General features: G+C 39.5%; 1 protein-coding gene across 1 annotated transcript in view; it reads right to left on the reverse strand.

Annotated features, from left to right (window-relative positions):
- Positions 1 to 8,534: 8,534 nt before the first annotated feature.
- Positions 8,535 to 26,607, reverse strand: part of tom1 (target of myb1 membrane trafficking protein) — a 56,819-nt gene continuing 38,746 nt past the window's right edge. The window contains exons 11-15 of the mRNA NM_001016770.2: positions 17,818 to 17,938; positions 12,667 to 12,742; positions 11,523 to 11,582; positions 10,247 to 10,286; positions 8,535 to 9,561 (exon numbers count right to left, since the gene is read on the reverse strand). Coding sequence (NP_001016770.1) covers positions 9,419 to 9,561; positions 10,247 to 10,286; positions 11,523 to 11,582; positions 12,667 to 12,742; positions 17,818 to 17,938 — 440 coding nt within the window. The 3' untranslated portion in view covers positions 8,535 to 9,418. The remainder of the gene's footprint in view (positions 9,562 to 10,246; positions 10,287 to 11,522; positions 11,583 to 12,666; positions 12,743 to 17,817; positions 17,939 to 26,607) is intronic.

Below are 26,607 nucleotides of genomic sequence, written 5' to 3' on the forward strand. Positions count from 1 at the left end.
TGTGCCAGGACTGAATTTCTTTCCTTTTATATACAGTATATATATATGTAAGATAATAGACTTAAAAAAAAAAAGAATATTATTCATTTCACAGCAAAACTGGGCAAATTTTCTTGTCTCCCCATTTTGAACTGGATTCTGTGCCGATTATAGGACTTATTATATGCCGTTCTGCTGATTTGCCATTGTATAGCTGAGCTACCATTACTGCGGCACTGACTGAGCTCACACTGCACTGTACAATATATCTGCTGAATATTCTTTGGGCTGAAAATCTCATTTTTAGCTTTTAGAAATGTTAATTTGCTACGCTTCCTAACCCCTATCCGACACTGATTTCTTTTCATTAAATACATAGGGACACAGATTGCACCAAATAAATAGAAACAATTACATTTTTTATAATGTAGAGCATAATCAAACATTGTATTACCTGCATGAAGGGGCAACTGATTTGGAAATCCCCCAATTGCATTGAAGGGGTGGTTTACCTTTCTGTTAACTTTTAATGTGTTATTGCACCTTTTCCATTGGTCTTCATTTGTTATTATTATTTAATTATTTGCTTTCCTCTTCCGACTCTTTCCAGCTTTCAAACGGCCCCAGCAGCCAAAAACTATTGTTCTTTGAGGCTACAATTTCATTGTGATTATTACCTTTTAATACTTATGTTTTTATTCAGACCCTTTCATATTCTAGTCTCTCATTCAAACCACTGCCTGGTTACTAGGGTAATTTGGACCCTAGCATCCATATAGCTGCTAAAATTCCAGAGGGCTGTTGAGCAAAAAGCTATATAATTCAAAAAACACAAATAATAAGAAAAAAGGAAGACCAATTGCAAATAGTTTCAGAAAAGCACTCTCTGCAACATACTAAAAGTGAATTTAAAGGTGAACAACCCCTCAGGGCCAGAATACTATATATTTTTGGAAAGTACACTTTCTGAAAAATTCAGGACAGGCAAGTATGTTTTTTTATCCATAAACATTTAGAAGTTTTTGCACTTTTTCTGAAAATCAGCATTAAACTTGTAGTTTATATTATCTACTGTTTATTGCAAAATCTTTTCCCGAAACCAATCTCCCTACATCTGCAATACTAATTCTTTTTGTGACTGACGCCTCCAGCATCTGTTTTGATATGAGTTGAACTGGGGCACCAAAGTCCCACCAGAAAACCTTTCACAAAAGGCTCGTTTTCCAAACATTTTCCATGTCTCTTCCTCAGTTCAATTGATCTCCTAGTGCCTTCTCTTTACATGCTAGACTTTATCCTTTGCTCATACAGAAATGGGAAAAGACAGGGATGTATCCATAAAAGGACAACGTTTGGGGGTTTGGGGAGAGCAGTAGGGCCCACTAGAAGTTTTCCTGGTACTCTGATGTTCCAGTCCAACATTGGTCCTCACTGAATATAACTTAATACTTTATTAGTAAGAAATCTGTAGAAATCCATTTTGGACACCTGCTTTTATTAGGTTATGAGTTTGCTTTTAATAAATTGCTTTTATAATTTTTGGGCTCAGCCGACTGTTCAATCACTTGACAACTTCTTCAAAGCAGGGGACAGGTATAGAGGCTTTTATGTTGCTATTAGGGAACAAAGCTCTCTGGCATTAAGTTCTACTTTTCATTCATGAACTTCTTATCCTTATTTTAAAAAGGCATTAAAATTAACCTAAATCAGAACACTGGGGTAATTATCAGTAAAGAAAAAAGATTAAAAAAAATCAATTTAACACTCATCCTTCTGAAGCCCACAAGACACTCGGAGCCCTGGTAATGTATTGCAAAGGCAAATTAAAGCTTATAAGACTAATTAAGCGCCTGGTTCTGATGGATTTACTCGTTATTTTATATAAATTCCTGATTAGTTCTTCATATAATGGAGCAAGCTATCTTCTAGGAATTAAATTCCCATTCCTCAGAGACGCTGAGCGTTAACATTTGAAATTTTATTAAACTCAGACAGGGGTCATAAATGTCCAATTTCCATTAATTATTATGGACATTTACCTTTTGTGAATCGTTCTGCAATATATTTAAACATTAACTCAGCAGCCTTGAGCCTGTGTATGTGGAGCCAGTCTGGCCACAGAGTTTCAGCAATAGGGATCAGAAGCAGCCCTGTAATGGCTTGATCCTGGAGATTATATATAGAGATACAAGACCACGGTTTAACCGCTTAATGCCTCAACCTGTCCTATTAATTTTTTTGTCACAAGCATTAAGGTGTATCCAGAAATGAAAGTGAGGTCACTGAGGTGACATGTGTCCAGACTGTCAGGCAGGTATGGGCTACAAAGGCCAAACTGGCAGACCAAATCTAGGCATGTATGGCCAGTGTATACAAATATGTTTCAATAGGATATAGATGTCATGGAGCAGGTTCCCATAGGTCCCTGCAGGTGACAAGAGGACATCCACTGTGAAAGGATAAAAGGAGATTCCACATCAGTAAAAGAAGAGTTGTTTCCTGTAGAAGTCAAGTTATAAGAAGCATGAGGAAAGAATGAATGATACATTGGTTGGTTTAAAAAGGATTCACCACCTTTCTGAAGTGATTATTATGGAGGGGTTTGTGTGACTCCAACCTTGGAAACATGATAGAATTTGCTCCACTTTTTATTGTAGGATTGTAGCATATATATATATATATATATATATATATATATATATATATATATATATATATATATATACAGTGGTGTGAAAAACTATTTGCCCCCTTCCTGATTTCTTATTCTTTTGCATGTTTGTCACAGTTAAATGTTTCTGCTCATCAAAAACCGTTAACTATTAGTCAAAGATAACATAATTGAACACAAAATGCAGTTTTTAAATGAAGGTTTACGTTATTAAGGGAGAAAAAAAACTCCAAATCTACATGGCCCTGTGTGAAAAAGTGATTGCCCCCCTTGTTAAAAAATAACTTAACTGTGGTTTATCAATTTCAATTTTCAATTTCAATATCAATTTCTGTAGTCACTCCCAGGCCTGATTACTGCCACACCTGTTTCAATCAAGAAATCACTTAAATAGGAGCTACCTGACACAGAGAAGTAGACCAAAAGCACCTCAAAAGCTACACATCATGCCAAGATCCAAAGAAATTCAGGAACAAATGAGAACAAAAGTAATTGAGATCTATCAGTCTGGTAAAGGTTATAAAGCCATTTCTAAAGCTTTGGGACTCCAGCGAACCACAGTGAGAGCCATTATCCACAAATGGCAAAAACATGGAACAGTGGTGAACCTTCCCAGGAGTGGCCGGCCGACCAAAATTACCCCAAGAGCGCAGAGACAACTCATCCGAGAGGCCACAAAAGACCCCAGGACAACATCTAAAGAACTGCAGGCCTCACTTGCCTCAATTAAGGTCAGTGTTCACGACTCCACCATAAGAAAGAAACTGGGCAAAAACGGCCTGCATGGCAGATTTCCAAGGCGCAAACCACTTTTAAGCAAAAAGAACATTATGGCTCGTCTCAATTTTGCTAAAAAACATCTCAATGATTGCCAAGACTTTTGGGAAAATATCTTGTGGACCGACGAGACAAAGGTTGAACTTTTTGGAAGGTGCGTGTCCCGTTACATCTGGCGTAAAAGTAACACAGCATTTCAGAAAAAGAACATCATACCAACAGTAAAATATGGTGGTGGTAGTGTGATGGTCTGGGGTTGTTTTGCTGCTTCAGGACCTGGAAGGCTTGCTGTGATAGATGGAACCATGAATTCTACTGTCTACCAAAAAATCCTGAAGGAGAATGTCCGGCCATCTGTTCGTCAACTCAAGCTGAAGCGATCTTGGGTGCTGCAGCAGGACAATGACCCAAAACACACCAGCAAATCCACCTCTGAATGGCTGAAGAAAAACAAAATGAAGACTTTGGAGTGGCCAAGTCAAAGTCCTGACCTGAATCCTATTGAGATGTTGTGGCATGACCTTAAAAAGGCGGTTCATGCTAGAAAACCCTCAAATAAAGCTGAATTACAACAATTCTGCAAAGATGAGTGGGCCAAAATTCCTCCAGAGCGCTGTAAAAGACTCGTTGCAAGTTATCGCAAACGCTTGATTGCAGTTATTGCTGCTAAGGGTGGCCCAACCAGTTATTAGGTTCAGGGGGCAATTACTTTTTCACACAGGGCCATGTAGGTTTGGATTTTTTTTCTCCCTAAATAATAAAAACCCTCATTTAAAAACTGCATTTTGTGTTTACTTGTGTTATCTTTGACTAATAGTTAAATGTGTTTGATGATCAGAAATATTTTGTGTGACAAACATGCAAAAGAATAAGAAATCAGGAAGGGGGCAAATAGTTTTTCACACCACTGTATATATATATATATATATATATATATATATATATATATATATATATATATATATATATATATATATATAAAGCAAAAAAGGGAAAGCATTAGGAGGGGGTGCAATGAGGTTGTGACCACAAAATAGACAACAAGAGTCCCCCTACACTCACCCATTATCAATATATATAGGACATTAAGACATTCTGTGCATTAAGCTACCAAGAAATGCCCTCCCCTTTAAGCAAAACAGAAATTGTTTGTCCATATATTGCAATATACTGGCCAACTGCGTCACAGTCATCCCTTCTGGTCAGTCCTACACTGACTAATGCAATATATATATATATATATATGACGGGCTACTATGGGTTAATAGACCTGGGACACACTCTAAGCCTATTATTACGTTACTAACTGTATTTCCAATGTATATCTTGATAACATTCAAAATACTGTGAGGAAACCTTCTTCAAATATTCCAGTACGTACAAGTTTTTCCTGACAAAAAAAAAACCCAGCCAAAAAAATCAATTTAACGCATGAATTTCTAAAGTGATCTTCTTAGGGTGCTGAATAATCAGTGCCAACCGTGCAGATGAATGGCAAACCAATGTGCCAGGGGAGCAAAACAATGCAAAGAGGAAATGTAGGTAAATCAGATCCTGCTGATGGGGAGAGACAGAAAGCCAACAGGATATCGGCTTATATAATCAGAGAAAGGGTAGAAATAATGCCTGCTGGGAAGCGCAGAACATATTCCAGACGTTGGGCATACTCCCGAAAGCGGCAACCAAATCAGCAGGAAACAGCAGTTTTAATAGCTAGAGCAAATGATGCACTGGGAAATGTATAGTTATTAAGATGCAAATTAAAAAAAAATTATGAGTGAATTAAAGGAGAAGGTAAAAACTAAGTAAGCTTTATCAGAAAGGTCTATGTAAATACAGCCATAAGCACTCACAGAAACGCTGCACTGAGTCCTCTATCAAAACAAACACAGGATTTATTGTCTCTTTTTTTTGTAAACATGATGTTCCAGGGTCTGACTTCCTCTCTCAGAAACAGCCTTAATTCCAGTGGCCAGAGTCTGGGCAGCTCTCTATTCTCCTGCTCCCCCCTCCCTTAGGAATGTGTGATCTCCGCTATAACGGCAGTAAATTGCCAAAATAACTTTCCTTCTCCTTTAAAAATGGATATAAAATGAGAAGAAAACCTCAAATTTGTGTGCACTTACAAACAAAAAAAACGCTGAACCACAAATAAAATAAAGATTGTTAATTTGCCTAGGAAAGCGCCAACTGACTTCTGCATGACCTCAACAGATTTTAGATAGCGTCGTTTTTTCCATGTTCAGATCCCCACCAAATTCTTCCCATTGGTCTCAGAAGTTATAATAGTAATGCCCAGCTTGCAGCTCAGCACAGTAATAACACAACAGTGCAGCACAAGGCTATATTTTTAGCCTCCAATTTTTAGATGGAGCCAAATAACCAAAAAAATTGGGGACCCCCTGGCCTACTTAGATAAAAGTTAGAGCCATTGCAAAGGCTTTCATCCCCTCTACCTATGGGACTGAACAAAACAGGTCTAATAGGCCCAGATTACACTGATTTGAATGGGAAACACCCATTAGCACTTGAAAACACAAGGTGGCAATCAAAGACCACGTGTGCCAAGGTCCTAAGGCTTTCACGAGGCGTGAAATTTTGGGCAAGCGGAAAAACGCTTAGCGAAAATTCAGCCCTACGCCTGCTACTTGTGCCTGCACCCGAATGAATGGAATACGCTCGGGTGCAGGCACATGTAGCCGATATAAGCATGAAAAAGCGAGACTTTGCATTCTCTTGCGTTTTCATGCGTATATCGGCTACATGTGCCTGCCGAAAATTTCAGCCCTACGCCTCGTGTGGCATCAGTCTTAGGAATAAAACCTACCTGTAATGTCCACCGACAAGGAACTGGAAATGACTTAAGCATTTAAAAGAACACAAAAGAAAGAAACAAGAGAGCGATTCTTATGATCAAATATTTATAAATCACCAACATATTTTGCATGTCGTACATTTCATTTTCTAAAACTAACTCTTTGTGTTGACAGTTTGCAGATTTTATTAACTGATATTTCAATAAAGAAGTAGATACAAATTGGGAGACTTTGACCCAAATGCAGTTTTATTCTTTCTCTCCAGTCATGTAGTGTCCGGATGTGAGCATTAATAAAAGGATAAAAAAAAGCAATATAACAATGAAGGAAAAGACCATAATGGTGGTAGCCACACGGGGCTTGTGTAACAGCCTGTGATCAGGGCTGGAGTTGAAGGAAAAGGAAAGTTAAAATCACTGGGGGGTGCAAAAGTTAGGGTTCCCCCAGTGATTGTAATCGCTTACCCGATACCCAGGGCTGGTGCTTAAATTAGCAGAAAATCGCATCGGCCCGGGGTACATGCAGGGGAGCAATCTTCTTCCTTCTTGTTTTTCTGCGATCCCAGGGCCAGAGTCAAAAGGCCGATCTTCACTCTACTGCACATGTGCAAGCAGCGCAAAGAAGGAAGGCGGAAGAGGGTTGCTGGTCTGTGGGTACCCCAGGCTGGTGCCTTTATTTGGATCAGGTAAGTGAATACAATCACTGGGGGGTGCCTAACATTTTGGAAACCCACTTATGATTCGACCTTTCCTTTTCCTTTAGGAAAGGAAAGGTGGGCCCTATCTGAATGGTAAATTATGTGCTAATTAATGCTTAACAAACCGTCACCCTCCAGCTACTGTTTAACTGCGAGTGCTGGCATCTATTAACCAACAGAGGCTGCCTGTGATATTGTGGGTATAAATGATTCTATTTCAGCTGAACAACAGGTTGCCACAAGCTGGGTTATGCTGGCCAACTTCTGAAGGCTTCCCTCATGTCAAAAAGTTATTGACCTCTTAAAGGGCCAGCAACCCTGAAAGATAAAAAGGGCTTCACATACATTTAAAAATAATGAACTTCTTACAAGGAAAGTGTGTTTTCTTCAGAAACTCTTCCATTTCCATAAATAAAATATATTGTAGCAGTGGTGGCCGGTCCTGCACAAACATTAATTTGCCAGGGGGTCAAATAATAGAATAACATAAATATAGTCTTATACAGAATAGACTGTTGCTGCCAAGAAATAACTTATAGATGCAGATAATAGAAAGAAAGAAGTATCAGCTATAAAAGCATAAAAACTATATTAACTTTTAGCTCTTACTGGTTATAGAGTGATAGTGACACTTACCAACAGCAACAATGTCACTATCCATTAAAAAAAAACAAAAAACCTGCCCCCACGCAGTTAAAATTTTTTTGTATATATATGCCCCTGCCATTCATTACCTGTGGGTACAGGATGCTAGCCTGTTGGGTAGAATGTCATACTATGTGCTCAGCCTGTGAGATTTTTAATTAAAAGAAAGGCAGTAGTCCAGTACCCACCTGGTTACGGGGGGGCTAGGGGGAGAGCAAGGAGGCAGACATTTGTTGGAGAATATCAGGGCAAGGTGACAAACGACAGTGGTTTATTTCCTTTCCATTATGACTTTTAGAAGGGAAGAAACTGAAAGTCTGTGTCCATTGATAAGGGATAACTGTATGTTTAGGATGACTTTGTTCCGCATTAAACATAAGCAATCTAACAGACAGAACAAGTAAGAGCCCGGCACTGTGATTAGACTACATTAATAATGTAAGCAGAAGAAATAAGAAATTAGCCGCTTGCTGCGTTTCAAGCATCTGATTAATTAGCAGTTAGAAAATGTTCTCCTTCAGCAGACAATACGGTGATTTTAATTCACACAGCGTGGATTCAACACACACAATACATTTTTCTGCTGTTCAGTATATCCAGATATGTGATGTTTTAAATAAGTCCAAGATGCCGTATGATTGAAAAGAATTCTGTCTTCATATGCAATACCACCCCCTGCTTCTAATCCCATTTATATTTTACACAATGTGAAGTAGTGCTGTTATTTTCAGTCACATCATTGTTTACAATTCAATGTATTTAAGTCAACTAAACAGGCCCTGGCATTTCAGGTACACAAAGGCCCCAACAGCCCCCACCAGCCCACTAAACAATGACTGTCCATGGCATCTTACAGCAGCCCCTCTGGCATTTGCCAGAATCTACCAGGTGACCAACGGGATTCCAAGACAAGCACAACCTGAGGTTTTACATCTTCTACATTATTTTTAAGCACACGTAATCACTTTTTTATTTTCATAACAGTATCCCTTTAAATAGGACAGCACTGCCATTTTGGTGCTGGTGTATGTTACCCTGTGCTAGGGTAGAATGATTTATATACTGGCATACACAACATACAGCATTGAACATTCATCTACATTTTAGGTTTTAGGTAAATAATCTGTTAAAACTGACTATATAACTATAATACTGTAGGCACAAACCTAATTTCCTACAATAAATTTGTAAGGCACTTTGGACAGTAATCAAAATCCACAATCCTTTATGGTTATCCTTCATAATTACCTAAAAGAAACTGGTAAATACAATCTTGTGACCTTGGATCTGTTGCGGGACTACAACATATATATTCTGACATCCTCAGCAACAAGCAGAAAGTCACAGGTTGGATATTAAGCTAGAAAGAGAATAGGTTAATTACACTGCTTATTGTATTGTAATACTGAATTGCCTGGATGAACATTGACGCGGCCAACGTGGGAAGAGGCACAACTGATGTTGACAGTGGCATATTTAGATGCGCATGGGGATGTAGTGGTAAGGTATACTTCCAGAGTCCGCATAAGAGTTCTCATGATATATTATGTGGGATCATAACACAGAAGCATTAGCTGAACAGGAGTAATACATTGGTTCCAGCACCAAAAAGACTTGAGTAAAGAACAAGTAGATTCCCACAGTTCCATGGGTTGGTGTAAGAAGTGGCATCCAGATTGCAAAACGTTCTCGTACCCCAGTAAAGTTAGTCTTCAGCAGAGGAATTTTCTATAGCAAACTCCAAAAAAACAGTGAGATGATCACTGCCACGCATAGAGATGTTTATTAACTCCTTCTACTTGGAGCAACACACTCACCCACCATGGGGAGGACTCACAAGGCAAAAAGGGCATCCTCCGCTTCCTTTTTGTCTCTCTTTGTGCTTGGTGCTGCCCTGGGGGGCTCTGTTCCTGGTGATGACAGTGATGGAATGCGATCTGCTGCCTTTGCTCGTTCCTCCAGAAACTTATCAAACTCTGTAAATAGATAAAGATACAGTGTATTAAGGTATACCACGGAATATCCCTGATTGAGAAAGAGGGACATTTTAGGCCAGTTACACAGTCTCTATAAAACCCAACGAGCCTTTGCTTGCTACTTTACTGGGGGGGGTTGTGCTGTAAATTTTTAACTACACAATATGCTAGGCACAAACATTAATGGAAAATAACAAGGACATATACACTGAAATTTTATTGTACGGGAGGCTCTCTAATCACATATCAGTCCCCGTGGTCTCCAGCTTTTGCAGAACTACAGTCTTTCGCTAATCACAAGCTGTGTAAGCAGCAATTTAGCAAGCTGTTTAGTTATCTGGCAGGTGGCTGGCTAATTATTTTGGGACTAGTGGTTCAACATTGACATGCTATAGCTGGGAATATATGGGTATAGTTTGTACTGTGTAGGCTGGGGGTTACCAACATATGGGTCCACATGTTGTGTGGTGTGGGTAATCAGGATCTCTTTAATAATCAGAAATGTATTTTTACAACAATACAATATATTTCTTATCAGCAATAGAGCTAGAAGCTCACTGTGGGAATTTCAATTCTTGATTTTATTCAGTTTCATTTAAACACACGCAATATCTGATTAACTGAAAACAAGTGCATTTATAAATATAATCCAATGAGTGCTTTTGGACAGAGTCCCAGTCCTTACCTTCACTGGTCACACCATCCTCCCCCTCAATCTCTTCACCCTGAGCGAAAAAAAGGCAGCACAGGAGGAAGTTGAAAGTGGCATGAGTGTGTAATACATGTAATATTGCTTAACACTGTAAGAACACATGAGGCACCGGGTATTTTACTTGAAACAGAAGCATAATCCCAGATTTCAAAAATAATTAGAGGTCCATTCATTAAAGGATTCGAAATTGCCAGAAAATTCATAGCAATATCATTATAAAGATCAAAACTCAAAAGAATGCATGAGTTACAGCAACAAAAATAATCTATATGGTGGTGATCCTGCTAATGCTCTTACATGGCGCTCTCCTACTAAAATATCACTTTTATTATTGTACATCAAAATAAAAATAAAGTTAAAAATTAAAGCTACAATAGAAAAACAACTGCTTGCTGTATGCAGCACTAATACCCCATGGCAGGGAATTCCTGTTAGCTTCTGATAAAAACCCAAACCAATATGTGGAGCGCATTATTGAAACTATGTATATTGTGCTTGCCTCTAACCATCATTTCTATTACAGGTATGGGACCTGTTATCCAGAATGCTCAGGACCCAGGGCTTTCCGGATAAGGGATCTTTCCGTAATTTGGATCTCCATACCTTAAGTCTACTAAAAAATAATTTAAACATCATTTAAACCCAATGGGATTGTTTTGCCTCCAATAAGGGGTAATTATATCTTAGTTGGGATCAAATACAAGGTACTACTTTATTATTACAAAGAAAAAGGAAATCACTTTTAAAAATTAGAATTATTTGCTTATAATAGTCTATGGGAGATGGCCTTTCTGTAATTCGGAACTTTCTGGATAATGGGTTTCCGGATAACGGCTCCAATACCTGTACTACATTGCCTACTTTCTCCCTTACACACAGTGCCAGCCCCTTATTATGATTGCTACTAAGCAGGTGCAGTATAAAAGGTAAAAAAGAGTCTGACTGCAGTAATGGGAGTAGTAAGAATGGCCAGACTGGGGCCATCGGATATTTTTGATGATGAAAAGCAATAAAATGTACATCATTTTATAGAATAATCTGCTGACCTTTTAAAAATAAAATAAATGTAATCTTTGTGTTCAACCTTGCTTTAAAAAGTGCCAGCACAATAGTTACTGTAGACCTGTGCTCTTGCACCATTAAACCAGGTTGATGATAAAAAGATTTGTATCAAATGTTTACAGTTTTATGGTTCTATACATACTGCATCCAGCCTAACCCATTTCGTATGTTGCCCACGTATGCTCACCGTATCTGATGACAGCCACTTCTCAATGTCATCCATAAAGTTGTTTTGGGCAGCTGGAATCTGAATGGGACAAAGGAATCAGTGATTGGTTTGTTACCAGTGGGGGTCCATGCTCTGCTGCAGATATTCCATTCTTGTGTGAGGTGCAATCTAGCACTAAAAATGGTGAGCAAACTCTTCAGGTACAAAGTATGGTGCTACATGGTCTGTACTAGTGTGAGGCTGGAAATGCTGGGGCATAAAACCTAGGGAAGTGCAGTCATACTTATGGCAAGTATACTTATGGAAATATTGCAGGTCTATAGGAAATCAGAACATATGGCACATTTTTAATAACGTATCAAGCTATATATCATGTGCCATACTTCAACTATTGTAAAATACACAAGAAATCTTGCACATGTAGGTAAATTCAGTTGCACATCAAAAATTATGGTGCATCTATGGGAAATGAAACAGTTATATGAGACAGTATGACACAGCTGTATATCATAAAATATGACACATCTATTGTAAAATACACAGTTGTACACCAGAAAGTATGGCACCCATATGGTAGCCCATACATCAGGCAGTGTGGCAATCTCTGGAAGCCCTTTTATTTATACATAAAAGATGGTTATCTGTACAAGTTTGTTAGCAAGTCAAACTGTTAGAATACAGTCTCAGTGCATGTGATATGATAGCTATATCCATCAGTTCACTCAGGAATATTACAGATAAACAGCGCTGTGCACAAATCTTCTTTTAAAGCCTTTATTCACACATGGAGGCCGTGAAATGGGCTGCAATGATGTTTCAAACTTATTTGGTCTGTAATGTAATGTAATGTAATGGCATATTTACTTCAAACACTGCTATACATACAGAGCTATGGCACATCAAGGCTATACAGTGACTATGGAAGTCTGGCAGGTCTACAGAAGCCCACATAGTGACTTGTATAGGACACGTCTATGGGACAGAGTGACTCAGCATGTATATAAGCTGCTATCAGACATTAGCCTAGCTTTCCTACAGCTCCATCAGGACACAAAAAACAGTTGGTTTATTTACATAGGTCACAAATCCCAACTGGCACAATATCAGGTATGGCCTTAGAAGCTCTAGCAGAGATTTTTGACCCAGACTGTCAGGCACTTACAGCTCCAGTGTTCTGCTGCCGGGTATCCAGAGCCCCTGCAAGACCATCTGTAGCCTGCGGTTCCTCATACTTTACACTGAGAAAAGTAAAGTGAAATGAAAAAGTCTGTTAGAGGCTAAAAAGCAAACAAAATGTACATTATCGTATTAGAGTACAACCTTGGATACCTCGTTAATACCACCCAGCAGCACAGACCTTAGATAATTGTGCATTTGTGCATGCCCTGAATTGTCAAATGGCAAATAGCACTGCAAAGAACAAGTAAGCCATAAAACACATATTGCTCAAAGCAGACTTATATTGTGGAAAATTCCAGACCTGATAAAGTTTCCCAGAACAGCTTTCACTTACTGCAACTCGAACCGCAAACAGTCATGCAGGTGCTACATTGTATAAGTAGAGGAGCAGGAGAAGTCAAAGTGGTGGGATGTTTAAATCCTGGCTCTTGTTCATAAGAATCAGTTTAGGGTGAGGAGGGTGAAATTTATCAAAGAAATGTTCATCAGAGAATGGTCCACTGAATACAATAGCCTCCAGTATAAAATAGAGGCTCACCACCAGGCCGCTTATCAAAAAAAAGGGCACAAAAGACCTTAAGTGCTTGCACCAGGTGCAATGCTCTGCACATTGCATGGTAAAGTATGAGGGCAAGGAGACTGGGAATAGAGATACACAAGGGCAAAACAGGAACAGCTTGAAGAAATGGCTAAAAGGCAGACGATGGCACTTCTGGATTCCGTGCACAAACCCACAGAGTGGTGATCTTCTGAGAGCAGGAGGAGAATGAGCTGTATGAGCAGAAAGGAGGCAAAAATAGAAGAGGCAACAGGAGGAGTAATGTGATGTTACCCCCGTCTAACACAAAAACTTGGCACCTAGCCTTCCTCCACCCAGTGTGGATCATATTATCCAGAGTGTTAGCTTACATCTTGGGTAACTTAGTCATACGACTGGCTGTGGTTTCGTGCCCCTTCACAGAGCTCTACTGTTCACTCCAAGGGACTTAGTCATGTTGAATTACACTGATTTCCTGAACAAGTTTTTGCAGTGGATATAAGGGCTGGTGTATCTGTACACTGCTATGGCATCTGACGGCATAATGAAAGCTTATGAGCCCCAGGGCAAAACTGCACTATAGGGATCATAAGGCTTCACTAGATTCATGCAGCAGTGATTCAGTGCTCCTGGTGGGCTTTAACTGGGGAGCAGGCCTCAGGGCACTCCCTCTTCCACTAATACTAACACTATTGCTGCAAGTCACACCCAAAGTGCAATTTATGAACATAATTCTACCCCATGTAAAAAATATGCTTACCAATCTTGTAAAAGAGGGGAAAAAGCCCAAAGGATGCTATACTGTATTTCGCTTAAAAACCTTAAAACTATATTTATTTTCCTCTCTTTTGTAGAAAGACAACTGCAAGCACGGCTTTCCCTGGTGAGTATTTTTCACTGCAGCAAGCAAATAAATGGGAAATCCTTCATCACATGCATTAGTCATATAAAACAATGGGATAAAGGCAGTAACTACAATAGCATTATACACAAGACTGAAATAGTGGCATTAGCTGTAGAACACACATTACAATGACATATAATAAGGCTGAGAACAACAGACTCAGAACAGACATTAAACTAATAGACAGCAGGTAGATAACAACACCATACTTATATAATATATAGATATATAATGAGGGAATTAAGAACTAACATAACAACTAGATAATACAGGGTATTATGGCATACAGGGAACCAATGGAGAACAAACAGTAATATATAAAATGTGGGACAGGAACACCAGGCACACACACTGCATAACTATGGCTGGCACCATGCCTGCAGCAAGGACTTAGTCTGTCCTGAAAGCTCAATAAAGGAATTTTCACGTGTTGTATGCCTGCTTTGATCAGTTGCGGTACAACACTTGCTACTATGACAAGAATACAGATTAACAGCACAGCTCAGACTATACAACAGGTTATTCCAACACCACACCAGAAACACCAGTTAGTGCTCCAGGTGTAGATCTCTTATTACAATAAAATAGAAATATGAGAAAAATGCTCCAAACACTTAAATATGGAAAAACAGCACATACAAAAATAGGGAAAAACATTCTAGGATCATGGGCCCCTTACTAGCTGGTAGGGTCTGGCAGAGCCTTTGAACAGACGGCAGTATACAAAGCAAAGGATTGAAAAATTAATTAAACGATTACTGTGGACAAGGCTAAAGGAGAAAAACGCAGATCAAGTGTTATGAGGCACCTTGCATGCTAAAGTGAATGCCAGCAATGCCCTTTAGATGAAAGGGGAGACTTAATGAATATAAAGGAGAAATATTCCCTAAGCACCAACCACAGGGGCTAAGGTAATTGTACCAGCATTAACAGAAAGAAAGATCTAAAGTATAGGTATTCGAATGAAGGGGGTTGCATATATTTTTCTAGTATTATATATACATATATAAAACATTTCCCATTGACCTTGCTGAACTGGAATGCTCTATTCTAGTTTCAGAAATGGTCTTGAAAAACAGCTTCTACTGTATAAAGCAGTAAAGATTGAATAATACTGTATACAGTATGAAAAATAAGTATTGAATATGTCAATAAATATATTTGTAATGGGGTTATTGACATGAAATTTACACCAGATGTCGGTAACAACCCAAGTAATCTACACATACAAAGAAATCAGAACAAATAAGTCTTAAAATTAAGTTAAGTTATTTGTAATAAAGTGGAATGACACAGGGAATAAGTATTGAACACATGAAGAAAAGGTGGTGCAAAAAGGCATGGAAAGCCAAGAAACCTGCTGAAATCTGTCAGTATTTAGAAAGCAATCCTGCCCCCTATCAGTGCAAATTAATATAAGCTGGTTTAGTTCTAACTGGTGCCCTATAAAAAGGTTTCTCATTACCGAGGTATCACACAAGAAGCATCTCATGATGGGTAAAAGCAAATAGCTCCCTTAAGACCTTCGCGACCTTATTGTTGCAAAACATACTGATGGCATTGGTTACAAATGTATTTCTAAGCTTCTGAACGTTCCAGTGAGCACCATTGGGACCATAATCCGGAAGTGGAAAGAACATTGTTTCACCCTTAACCAGTCACTTCAGGTCTCACCGCCAACATGGATCCTGCTTGTGCATACGCAGTTTAAGCAGATTTCCTGCTACCTCCAATTGAGCATGTGCAAGCAGGGTCGTATTGGCAGAGAGACCCGAAGTGTCTTCAGTTGCAGGGAACATATCGGCCAGGTACACTGCTGCGCTACTCTGCTGGTTTAGCTAGGGGTTAGCCATAGCGACGGTTGTTAAGCTTCGAAACTATGCAATAAGGGAGCGGTAAGGGAGGGGTCAAGGCAGGGATAATAAAGGGGGCTTTTATCACCCGGGGGTATAATTCTCCTTTAAAGTTTGCTGCACAACATTTGGACAAGCCAATGAAATTCTGGGAGAATGTAGTCTGGTCAGATGAGACTAAAACTGAACTCTTTGGATGTCATTGCACACACCATGTTTGGAGGAGAAATTGTGCTGCGCATCACCCCAAAAACACCATGACAGTGAAGTTTGGAGGTGAGAACATCATGGTGTGGGGCTGTTTTTCAGCATATGGTACTGGCAGACTTCATATAATTGAAGGAAGGATGAATGGAAAAATATACTGGGACATTCTTGATAAGAATCTGCTGCCATCTACCAGGATGCTGAAGATAAAACGAAGGTGGACATTTCAGCAAGACAATGATCCTAAACACACAGCCAAAATAAAGCTGCTAGAATAGCTCAGTCAATCACCCAACTTGAAAATCTATGGAAACAACTAAAGATCACAGTTCACAGAAGAGGCCCCCAGAACCTTCAAGATTTGAAGGCAGTTTGTGTGGAAGAATGGACCAAAATCCCACCTGAGTAATGCCTGCGACTAGTTTCTCCACACAGGAGGCACCTTGAAGCTGTCATTACCAACAAAGGCTTTTCTACTAAGTATTAAATACATTTCAGTAAGCGTGTTCAATTCTTGTTCCCTGTTTGATTCCACTTTACTACACATAACTTAACTTATGGACATATTTTTTATTTATTTCTTTGTATGTGTGGATTACTTGGGTTGTTACCAACATCTGGTATAAATTTCATGTCAATAGCCCCATTAGAAATATATTTCCTGAGAAAAACACGGATGTGTTCAATACTCATTTTCCCTGCTGTAAATCCCTAAAATATGGGTTATCCAGTGTTTTTCTCAGCAAAAGGCAAATATTTTATAGCTTGATAGTGACTGATATTAGGTTCAATAGTGGGGCCCATGGTGCCCTACCATGATACACGGTTCATCTTATCAATCTTAGGGCAATGACACACAGGGAGATCTGGCTTAATCGTGGGGAATCTGCAGCGGATCTGGCTTAATCGTGGGGAATCGCAAAGGAAGGCAGTTTTCCGCGATTAGGCCTGGTCATTGAGAGTAATATGATTTACTCATGGCAATCCCAATATTAGTCAATGGAAAGCCTTTTTTGGGGAGACTTGTCGCCAGTGAATTTTTTTGCTACAAATTTGGCTACAAATCTCCCTGTGTGTCATTGCCCTAAGATTGATAAGATGAACCGTGTATCATGGTAGGGCACCATGGGCTCCACTATTGAACCTAATATCAGTCCCTATCAAGCTATAAAATATTTGCCTTTTGCTGAGAAAAACACTGGATAACCCATGTTTTAGGGATTTACAGCAGGGAAAATGAGTAGCCAAATTTGTAGCAAAAAAATTCACTGGCGACAAGTCTCCCCAAAAAAGGCTTTCCATTGACTAATATTGGGATTGCCATGAGTAAAACATATTTCTCTCAACGACCAGGCCTAATCGCGGAAAACTGCCTTCCTTTGCAATTCCCCAAGATTAAGCCAGATCCGCTGCAGTATGGTATCACCTGTCTGATATTGATCCATTTTTCAGCTATATTTGAGAGAGGTACCAAACGTGTGGGCAGCTTGGCATGTGTGAGAAACAACTCTATTGCAACTACTATAACAACTCTGTTGTCAGGTACTTGTACTGCAATACAGTTAAAACCTCTCCAATGGACTGATTCAACATCATATAATGCTTCTACATCCAAACCTACAGGTCACTCACCTTTTGCGCTGGTCTGCCAAAGAGCTTCCCCTGGTCAGTGCAAACATATCAAAATCATCATCTGGTTTCTTGGTTCCACCCAGGGACTGCAGGGTTCCACTCACAGACCCAGAGGACAAGTCTAGAGAGGCAGAGAGAGAGATCAGATAAAAATGATACCAAATATCCAATGCCTTTATACAGTCATATCACAGTAAAATCTCAAAAATAGTATGTATGTATGTTTACATTTTAAACAATACTATATAAACCAGCAACAACACACCTGAAAGCACATTTACACCGGCAAAGCAATGGTTACTGTTTACAGGCTGAAATGTATCAATTTATTCAACCAGACATGGACTACCTGTAATAGAGGCCAGTAAACATCTAAGGGTTATGGCTCACAGGGAGATTCACTTGCTGGTAGCAAAGCATTTTGGGGAAATTAGTCACCCACGGTAATCTCCCTGTGTGCCAGCGCCCTAATCAGAGAGACCCTTAACCAACCCAAAGACTTACATCCTGCATTTATACCTTCTCACACAAGCCATTCAATCTGACTCACAACAGCTTTATCCAATGCAACCTGCCACCCACAATTTATACTGAAAATTCTACACCAAACCAGCATATTACCCAAATTTTTGTAGGTAAGCCAGTCAGCCAAGGGGTACCAAACATACAGTGGAACTCTTTCATTCACAATACAGTTATTCACTAGAGCCAGGAGGTGATGGGTTCTAGAACTATTCCCATTGGTACTCTGTCCTTGGCATCAAATACTCCAACAGGAAATAGATATAATAAGGAATTGGAGGACAAATGCAGGTTTACTGCTGCAAGTCCAATTTTATTCCAATCCAAACACATTGCAATAAAATCGCACATTTAGCAGTAAACCTGTGTTTGTCCTCCATTTCCATATTTTCTGTTTCAAAAACCCTAAACTGTGTCCCTCCAAATTATGTTGCTCTATCATAAAGCGACTGCTTGGAGAATTATTGCATTGCAATCTGAGGGTGTTGTTTTTATTTTATATCAGAGGAGAAAACAGTATGGCACAACTGGTATATTAATATACATATATTTAGAAAGAATACATAACCCTTATAAATAGGGCAGATATGATAATGACATTGTCATTGTGTTGCCAAATCTGCTGACCCTATTTGCATTCTCTAGCTTTTCATTCATTGATTAAATAAAGGCTAAAGACTGACTCATTAACCAGCTGGAGTAATAAAAGCTGCTTATCCCTGGCACAGCCTTAACCAAAGCACCAAGTATCACTGTACCCTAGCTGAGGAATTAAGAACAAGTCAGGAGGAAGGTGCTGGCTTGGCATTCCTGGCTAAGACAAACAGGCAAAAATACAAAGAAGCAAAAGGGAACCTGGAAATGTCCAGGCTGGAGAAAGTAGAGCTGGGCGGTATGACCAAAAATTTACATCACGGTATTTTTCAAAATTATATCGGTGTCACGGTATTTGACGGTATTTTTTTTTTCCATGCATGATTAGGTGTTAACCCCATTTCCTAATAAATTAGAGAATAATTACTGCAGTATTGAAAATCAGAGTCAGGCAAGTGAAGGATCGGCAACAGAAAGTCGTAAGGTAAATCAGGCAGGCTTAGTTTCCCAGGCAAGGCCGCAGACAACATAGCACAGGAGGAGGCGTTTGATAGCTTTAAATACCCCCCACACATGCGCAGAACCGGCGCCATCAGCGCGTCGCGGACGTGCGCGCTTTGACGCACGCGCACCTGGATGCGCATGCGCAACGTCCCGTGGACAACGCACCCGCACGGGTGAGTACCCTGACACCCCGGTATTGCGGTATGTGAAAAATGAATATAGTTTTTAAAAAAAACACCGGTATTCGGTATTAAACGGTATATCACCCAGCTCTAGGAGAAAGTGTGCAAAATCAAGGTCTAAAACTCCTCACTGCATGTAACACATGAAAACCTTTTCTGTGAATTAGATGAAAAAAGCAGTGATAATGTGAGTTGGATGGAAGCTGAGAGAGTAGCTGAGTTCCAAGGGCATGCCTTAAAAGAAATATAATTAAGGCAAAGCTCAGAAGAGCAAAGGAAAGATCAGTGTAACCTTACAAAAGGTGAGCAGAATGAAGAAATGGAGCAGGTTCCTCAGCTTTAAAAGTAATTTCAGCATCTCTTCTAATTTTATCCAGAATTAGGGGCAAAAAGGTGATCTTATTAAAAATGAACACAGAAGGATGCAGTATGATCTAAACAGTAAAGTGAGATATAAACAATAATAATGATAAATGATCATTAAGACTAGACAAGCTAGCAGACAATGGTTATGGCATATAAAAAGGCACACAAATTAAGGTAGTACATCCTATGTGTGCATATTTTCTTTCAGCAAGCAGCCATGTTTAGAGCTGTTCCCTTGTCTACAATGTGCGACTCCAGAAATATACTGTACATTACTAGGCAGGTGCAAACGTTCAAATGCAATAACTGGTGATATAGACACCTCTGTCTTCAGATGCACACCACTGCCAACAAGTGCTTAGCAAGCCAGAAGTAGTAAAAAAGATGTGAAACACAGCCAGGAACTAACTGCAAATTACCACTATTGCTTACATGACATTTCAGGCCAAAAGACTTGCTAAATAGCCTCTAGACAAGTTTGCAACTGGTTCCTGTCTGGAGATTGTCTTCCAAATAATGTATGCTTACAGCTGGTTTGCTACGTATGTACCTAAGGTCAGAGGCTAAATGTTTAAATCCAAGGACCCAGAAGCACTGGGGCTTTACTTCCCCTTTAAGCTGAACTTCCTTTTACTTAGAAAAAGCTTAAATTTGTGTGACATACACTGTGGGGCAGATTTATCAAAATGTGGGTTTAGAGTTTAATACTTAACTCACCCATGTTCTATTCATCCCTATGGGTTTTTTAGAAGCATATTTATCATTTATGGGTGAAAGTCAGAGTTTAATATTTGATAAATATGCTTCTGTGTGCCTGCAGTGAATACTGCTTTTCAAGCAGTATTAAAAAGCATTTTGTTGTAAACTGATAGATGCTAATAACGTTTGTTTGAATTAAATAGACTCACAAGTTGGAGCTAAAGAACAGCCATGACTACACAAATGTGAACACTGAACTTCCTTTAAATAAGTTAGCAGGTGTGTGTAAGAATGAAAAGCAGTAAGAGATGCTTCAGGGTTTACTATTTCCTGGGCTCATCAATTCTGTGGGCTTCAATAGACTGCAAACAAGTGAAATTCAAGGCAAAATGTGAGAAGCAGAAAGCCAAATAAGTTTATGCACCGGAGAAGAGAGTAGTGAATAGAAATAGGTCAGGGAAATCTAAAGAGAAGTAAAGCGTGAAGCAGTAGAGCTTGACTTCTGTTTGTCAAAACAAAAAGAAAAACATTTATATGAAAAACTATAAGCCCTTTGCACACTGGGTAATAAATCCCATTGTGAATTACAATTAGAAGCAATCATAGGCTCATTGTGACAAAACATAGCCACGTGGCATGCCATTATCTGTACAAAGACCTTGCCAATGCCATTACCAGTACTTTCCCAGTATCCTTGCATAGACTAAATCTACATCCATGGAACAGGATACAACTTTCAGCAAGACAGTAGATAAATTAAAAGGGGTCCATTGTACCAAATCTAAAAAAGGATGATTCACATATACTATAATTCTTTGTACAGTAACTCAGAAATAAAACAGAAATAAATACATTTTTACACTATGAGGCAAATCCCCCATGTATATTTTTGCCAGTTTTTCTTTAATTATTGATAAGTTTTCCATAAGGACTAATTAGAGTCAAGTATTTCAAATCTCTTCTAATGTAAATAAACTTTTTCGGTTCTGCTTTTCAGAAGATTAATGAGATTCAGTGTTTCAAGAACGTGTTTAGCTTAGCTAAGAAATATCTCTGTCAAAAAATAAATTAGAATCTCATGGCGCAACAGATTAATTTATTTAAGAAGAGTCAATGACCCCGGAGTATAAAACTCAAGTCAACCTCTAAGCATGTTAAGTATGTACATACACACACACACACACTTATACACACACACACGCCTTACTATATATATACTGATACCTATACTAACTAGCCATAGAGCTTAAGATCTAGCCTTAGATATAATGATTGTTAAAAACATCATACCAGCCCCTATTAAAGGACAATGAAAGGTTAATATAAATTAAAAGTAAGTCTAAATGCATTCTTTTTAAGTACTTACTGCATATCTAAATTCCCAGATCCCTGCTTGCTTCTCTGAGATATGGTGCTGGCAGCCTACAGCAGTGTGAAGACTACAGTGACATCACAAATCTCTCTCCCCTTCCTGTAGGTGCCAGCGGCAGCCTTCCTATTCTCTGAGCATGTGTGTAACTTGATCCTGTCTGCTGTTCTGAGCTACACATGCCCACCAGCCAATCAGAAGTGGATCTGGCAGAGGGGGAGGAGGGAATGAAACACATGTGCAGTATGAAGCAAGGAGGGAAAGGAAGGGAGAATACCTTTTTAGAGATGGCTGCCTGTTCTAGAAAATGTGAAGTAAGTGTGACTGAGTAAATATTTGATTAGGTGAGCCAAAAGTGTGGCGTTGTTACTAAACAATAGGAGGACTATAGGGCAGTATGCTTTTTACATTTTGACTTGCATTCTCCTTTATAGGCATTAATAGGATCTGTCATCACAACATCACTGAGCAGAGTATTCCACAACCTCACTGCCCTTACCATGAAGAACCACCTATGCTGCTTCGGACAAAAGTTCAGTTTTTTGTAATCTAAAGGGGTGGCCTCTGGTGCGCTGATATTTCCATCTGTCTTTACCAGCACTCTCTAAAACCTATCCCTCAGTGAGTTTTCTGTTCAAGTACAAATATGTTCCAGGCCATCATTACTTAATTTCATCGGTACCCTTCTGTATGGTACTGTATCAAACACTTTAGCAAAGTCTTAGTAGATCTCATGCACTGCCATCCCAGCGTCTAGATTCCTGCTCACCTTCTCACAGAAGTTAATTAAATTAGTCCGGCAAGATCCATTACGCATAAAACCATGTTGGCACAAACTCATACATATTGTGATTAGACTAAGAGGCCTATAGTTTTCAGGCTGAGAAGAGGATCCCTTTTTGAATAGTGGCACCTCATTAGCAATTTGCCAATCTCTCTGCACCATGCCAGACCTGAAAAATTAAAGGGATTCTGATTTTTATGATGTTCTTTTTTTTTTCTAAATTACATTTTTTACATAGCAAATCATTCAAAATTAAAAATTAGTGTTGAACCAAAAAATGTATATTTTTAGCTGTAATATTGGTGTGTAGGCGCCATCTCAGTGCATTGTGCCCGAGTCTGAGCTTTCAGAAGGAGCCAGCGCTACACATTAGAACTGCTTTCAGCTAACCTATTGTTTCTCCTACTCCCATGTAAAGGTCCCTTGGACCGATTCGGCAGCTTATTGGCCCGTGTAGGGGCAGGAACGAGTGGCATGCCCGACCGATATCTGACCTGAAATTGGCCAGATATCGATCGGGCAGATTAAAAGATTTAGTCGGATCAGGGACCTCATTGGCTTGTTGATGCAGTCCCCAAACCGACTGCCCCATTGCCCCCATTATAATTCGATTGTTTGGCCCAGGGGGCTCAAACTCAATTTACCTGGGGGCCGCAGGAGGCAAAGTCAGGATGAGGCTGGGCCGCATAAGGGATTTCACAAAAAATTGGCTTTCAATGGATAATGCAAGGCACGGCGGGTGGGAGCTGCTGATTGCGGAAATGACGTTATGCCATCATAACCGTTATTATGGGAAGACGTTCTGTGTGCACAATTAGCTCCTTAGCAGCTAATTGTGCACACAGAACGTCTTCCCATAATAACTGTTATGATGGCATAACGTCATTTCCGCAATCAGCAGCTCCCGCCCGCCGTGCCTTGCATTATCCCTTGAATCGCAATAAAAATCGCGATCCATTCATTGCTTTTGAGAAGGCGTTGGTGCGGGCCACAAAATATTGTACCGAGGGCCGCAAATGGCCCGCGGGCCGCGAGTTTGAGACCCCTGGTTTGGCCCCAGGGCCAAACAATCAAATTAGCCTACATTTTCCCCGATATCGCCCACCCGTAGGTGGTGATATTGGGAGAAGATCCACTCGCTTAGCGACCTCGCCAAGCGAGCGGATCTTCACGTGTATGGGCACCTTAACTGGAGGAGTCCCAAGCCGGACTTGGATTTCTTACTATTGAGTGCTATTCTGATACCACCTGGGAGCTGCTATCTTGCTCCCTTCCCATTGTTCTGCTGATCGGCTGCTGGGGGGGGGGGGGGGGGGTGATACTGCTCCAACTTACAGCTCAGCAGTAAAGTGTGACTGAAGTTTATGAAAGCACAAATCACATGGCTGTGGCACCCTGGGAAATGAAGAATATGGCTAGCCCCATGTGAAGTTTCAAAATTAAATATAAAACAATTTCACATTTTTGAAAAACGGATTACAATGCAGGATTCTGCTGGAGAAGCTCTATTAACTGATGTGTTTTGAAAAAACAGTATTCCTTTAAGAGGTTTGCAATCACAGAGTCACCCGTGTATCATTAGTTATATTGTTCGAATTTGGTCTTTTATGATCTCTATTAAAAAAAAAAAAGTGTTTAATTAAGGGGAGATTAGAAACCAAGAAAATTACTTATTGTGGTAACAGGTTCCAGAAGTAAAACAATTTGCACATCATGTAAATGTTATAACTGCATATCAAATGTTGATTAGTTCAGGATAACACAATTATATTCAGTGGATCAGTCAGAGCACAGTGCTGTGCTTTCATTTTATCAAACAATCCTACACACACACACACACTGCTGCCGAGTGCACGCTACATCTGACTGACCAAAAGAGGCAGCAAATTAAACATCTTGATCAGGCAGCAAGTAGTGAAAAATGTATGATTTTTATCCAGGGGCCAGTGCTCCTTCTAGGAAAACATTGCAGAGCCCCTGGTGGGGGGTGGGGGAAGAAACTGTAAGCCACCATCTTGTTTACCTTTACCAGTCATCTCTGGCAGATATAAGGGCTGATTTATTAACATACTAAGAATATGTGCCCAGATTTGGTCAGGTAGTTTGGTTGATTTCAATAGTGTGAGCACATATGTCACCTGTGTGTGTGTTTGTGTGTGTGGGGGGGCAGATTTGACAAGCCATTTATCACAGTTGGTGTTCAAGGTGAACTTGTAATCTGCCAATTCCCTTTTTTTCAGTGGATATGTCAGCAGATAAGGAACTGAGAGGAACTACACGTTCTCTTTAGGTCCAGAGGCATATTAGTAGGAACGGCCTGTTTGCCCAATAGCCAAACCACTGGTACACAGCCACTAGACAGGTACCTGAGAGACTGGCCAATGTGCTGTTAAGTATGATTTTAAAATCTAAGAAAATCTAAGATTTTCATTTACTCAGAATAGGTGGAAATCCCAGTTGTTTATCAGTCTAACAAAAGGCAATGCAAATAAGCTAGACGGCTGAATGATTTATATGAATTATAATGCAATGGCACTATTTCCATGAGCACAGAATAACGTTATGACAGGGTAAAAAAGGAGGCTGGGGAATGTGAATAACAGTTTAGAATAAATGAATCCTAAATTGTAAGGCAATGTATCTAATCAGAGTTTGCAATGATGTTTAGCATCAGAAAAAAAAGTTAGAAAAAACTCAAAAACTTTGAATACAAAATGGAAATGAATTTATTATGTACTTGAACACCAAGGGTGATGGTGCATGATGTTGTATAAAATGCTCCATTGTTTCTTGTTAAAAATGCGTCATCAATACACCTCAAATCACCTCCAATATTTTCTTCATTTCTGGCCCAACCAATAATAACCACAAAAACTGGCAGAAGTAGACAAAGGTTTGAAGATTATTTAAGACATTTGGTTGGGTTTCCCATAATGTATAACACATGTCACAGCAATGTCGTCTTGCTAAAGATCTGAGAATACCCTAGCTGGTAAATACATATTCAAGCAAAAATGCCCAACTAATCTTGAGCATTCTGCTCCTTATAACATCAGAAAAATACAGCCTTAACCCAATACTGGTGTTAAAGTGAGAACCACCTTCACCACCATCATATTTAACAGCCTTGGTGATGTGGTGCCTGTGCTGTTCACATTAGTAGTGCCCCAGCTCTGCATTTCTCATCTCATTTCCAACTACACAAACTAACTGCACCAATATTTTGGAATAAAATGAATCCCAGATCATGTCATGCGGTACCAAACTATAGAAATCCATGCATGAGACTTATGTGCCATTCCATATACCAGCCTATACTATACATTTCAGCAGTCACCCTGTAAAAATATCATCATATTAACATGCACCTCCCATACTCTCTCAGCTAATTCAGATGGGGCTGCACAAGGAGGAGGAGGAGGTCATTTATAAATGACAGCTTTTGGTTAAAGGAAAATAACCCATATGCTAATAAGTCTGCCATTAGTCTTGTGAAAACCATCGTTGAATGACCCCCTTTTGAAAACTGCAAACTGTCAGAATAGGAAGTCAAATAATTCAAAAACTATGAAATTTTTTTTAAAAAAATGAAAACTAAAATTTTCTAAGAATGGGCAATTCTATAACATACTAAAAGTTAACCTGAAGGTGAAAACACTCCCACCTGCCCCTGCTACAGGAATGTAAATTTAGAAAAAAAAACTCCTATACCATGTGTTTTTTTGGAATCAGCTTCTTTGAAACTTTCAAAGGGCCACTATACTGTTAAT

The sequence above is a fragment of the Xenopus tropicalis genome, chromosome 4 (genome assembly GCF_000004195.4).
Source record: "Xenopus tropicalis strain Nigerian chromosome 4, UCB_Xtro_10.0, whole genome shotgun sequence".
Taxonomy (NCBI): domain Eukaryota; kingdom Metazoa; phylum Chordata; class Amphibia; order Anura; family Pipidae; genus Xenopus; species Xenopus tropicalis.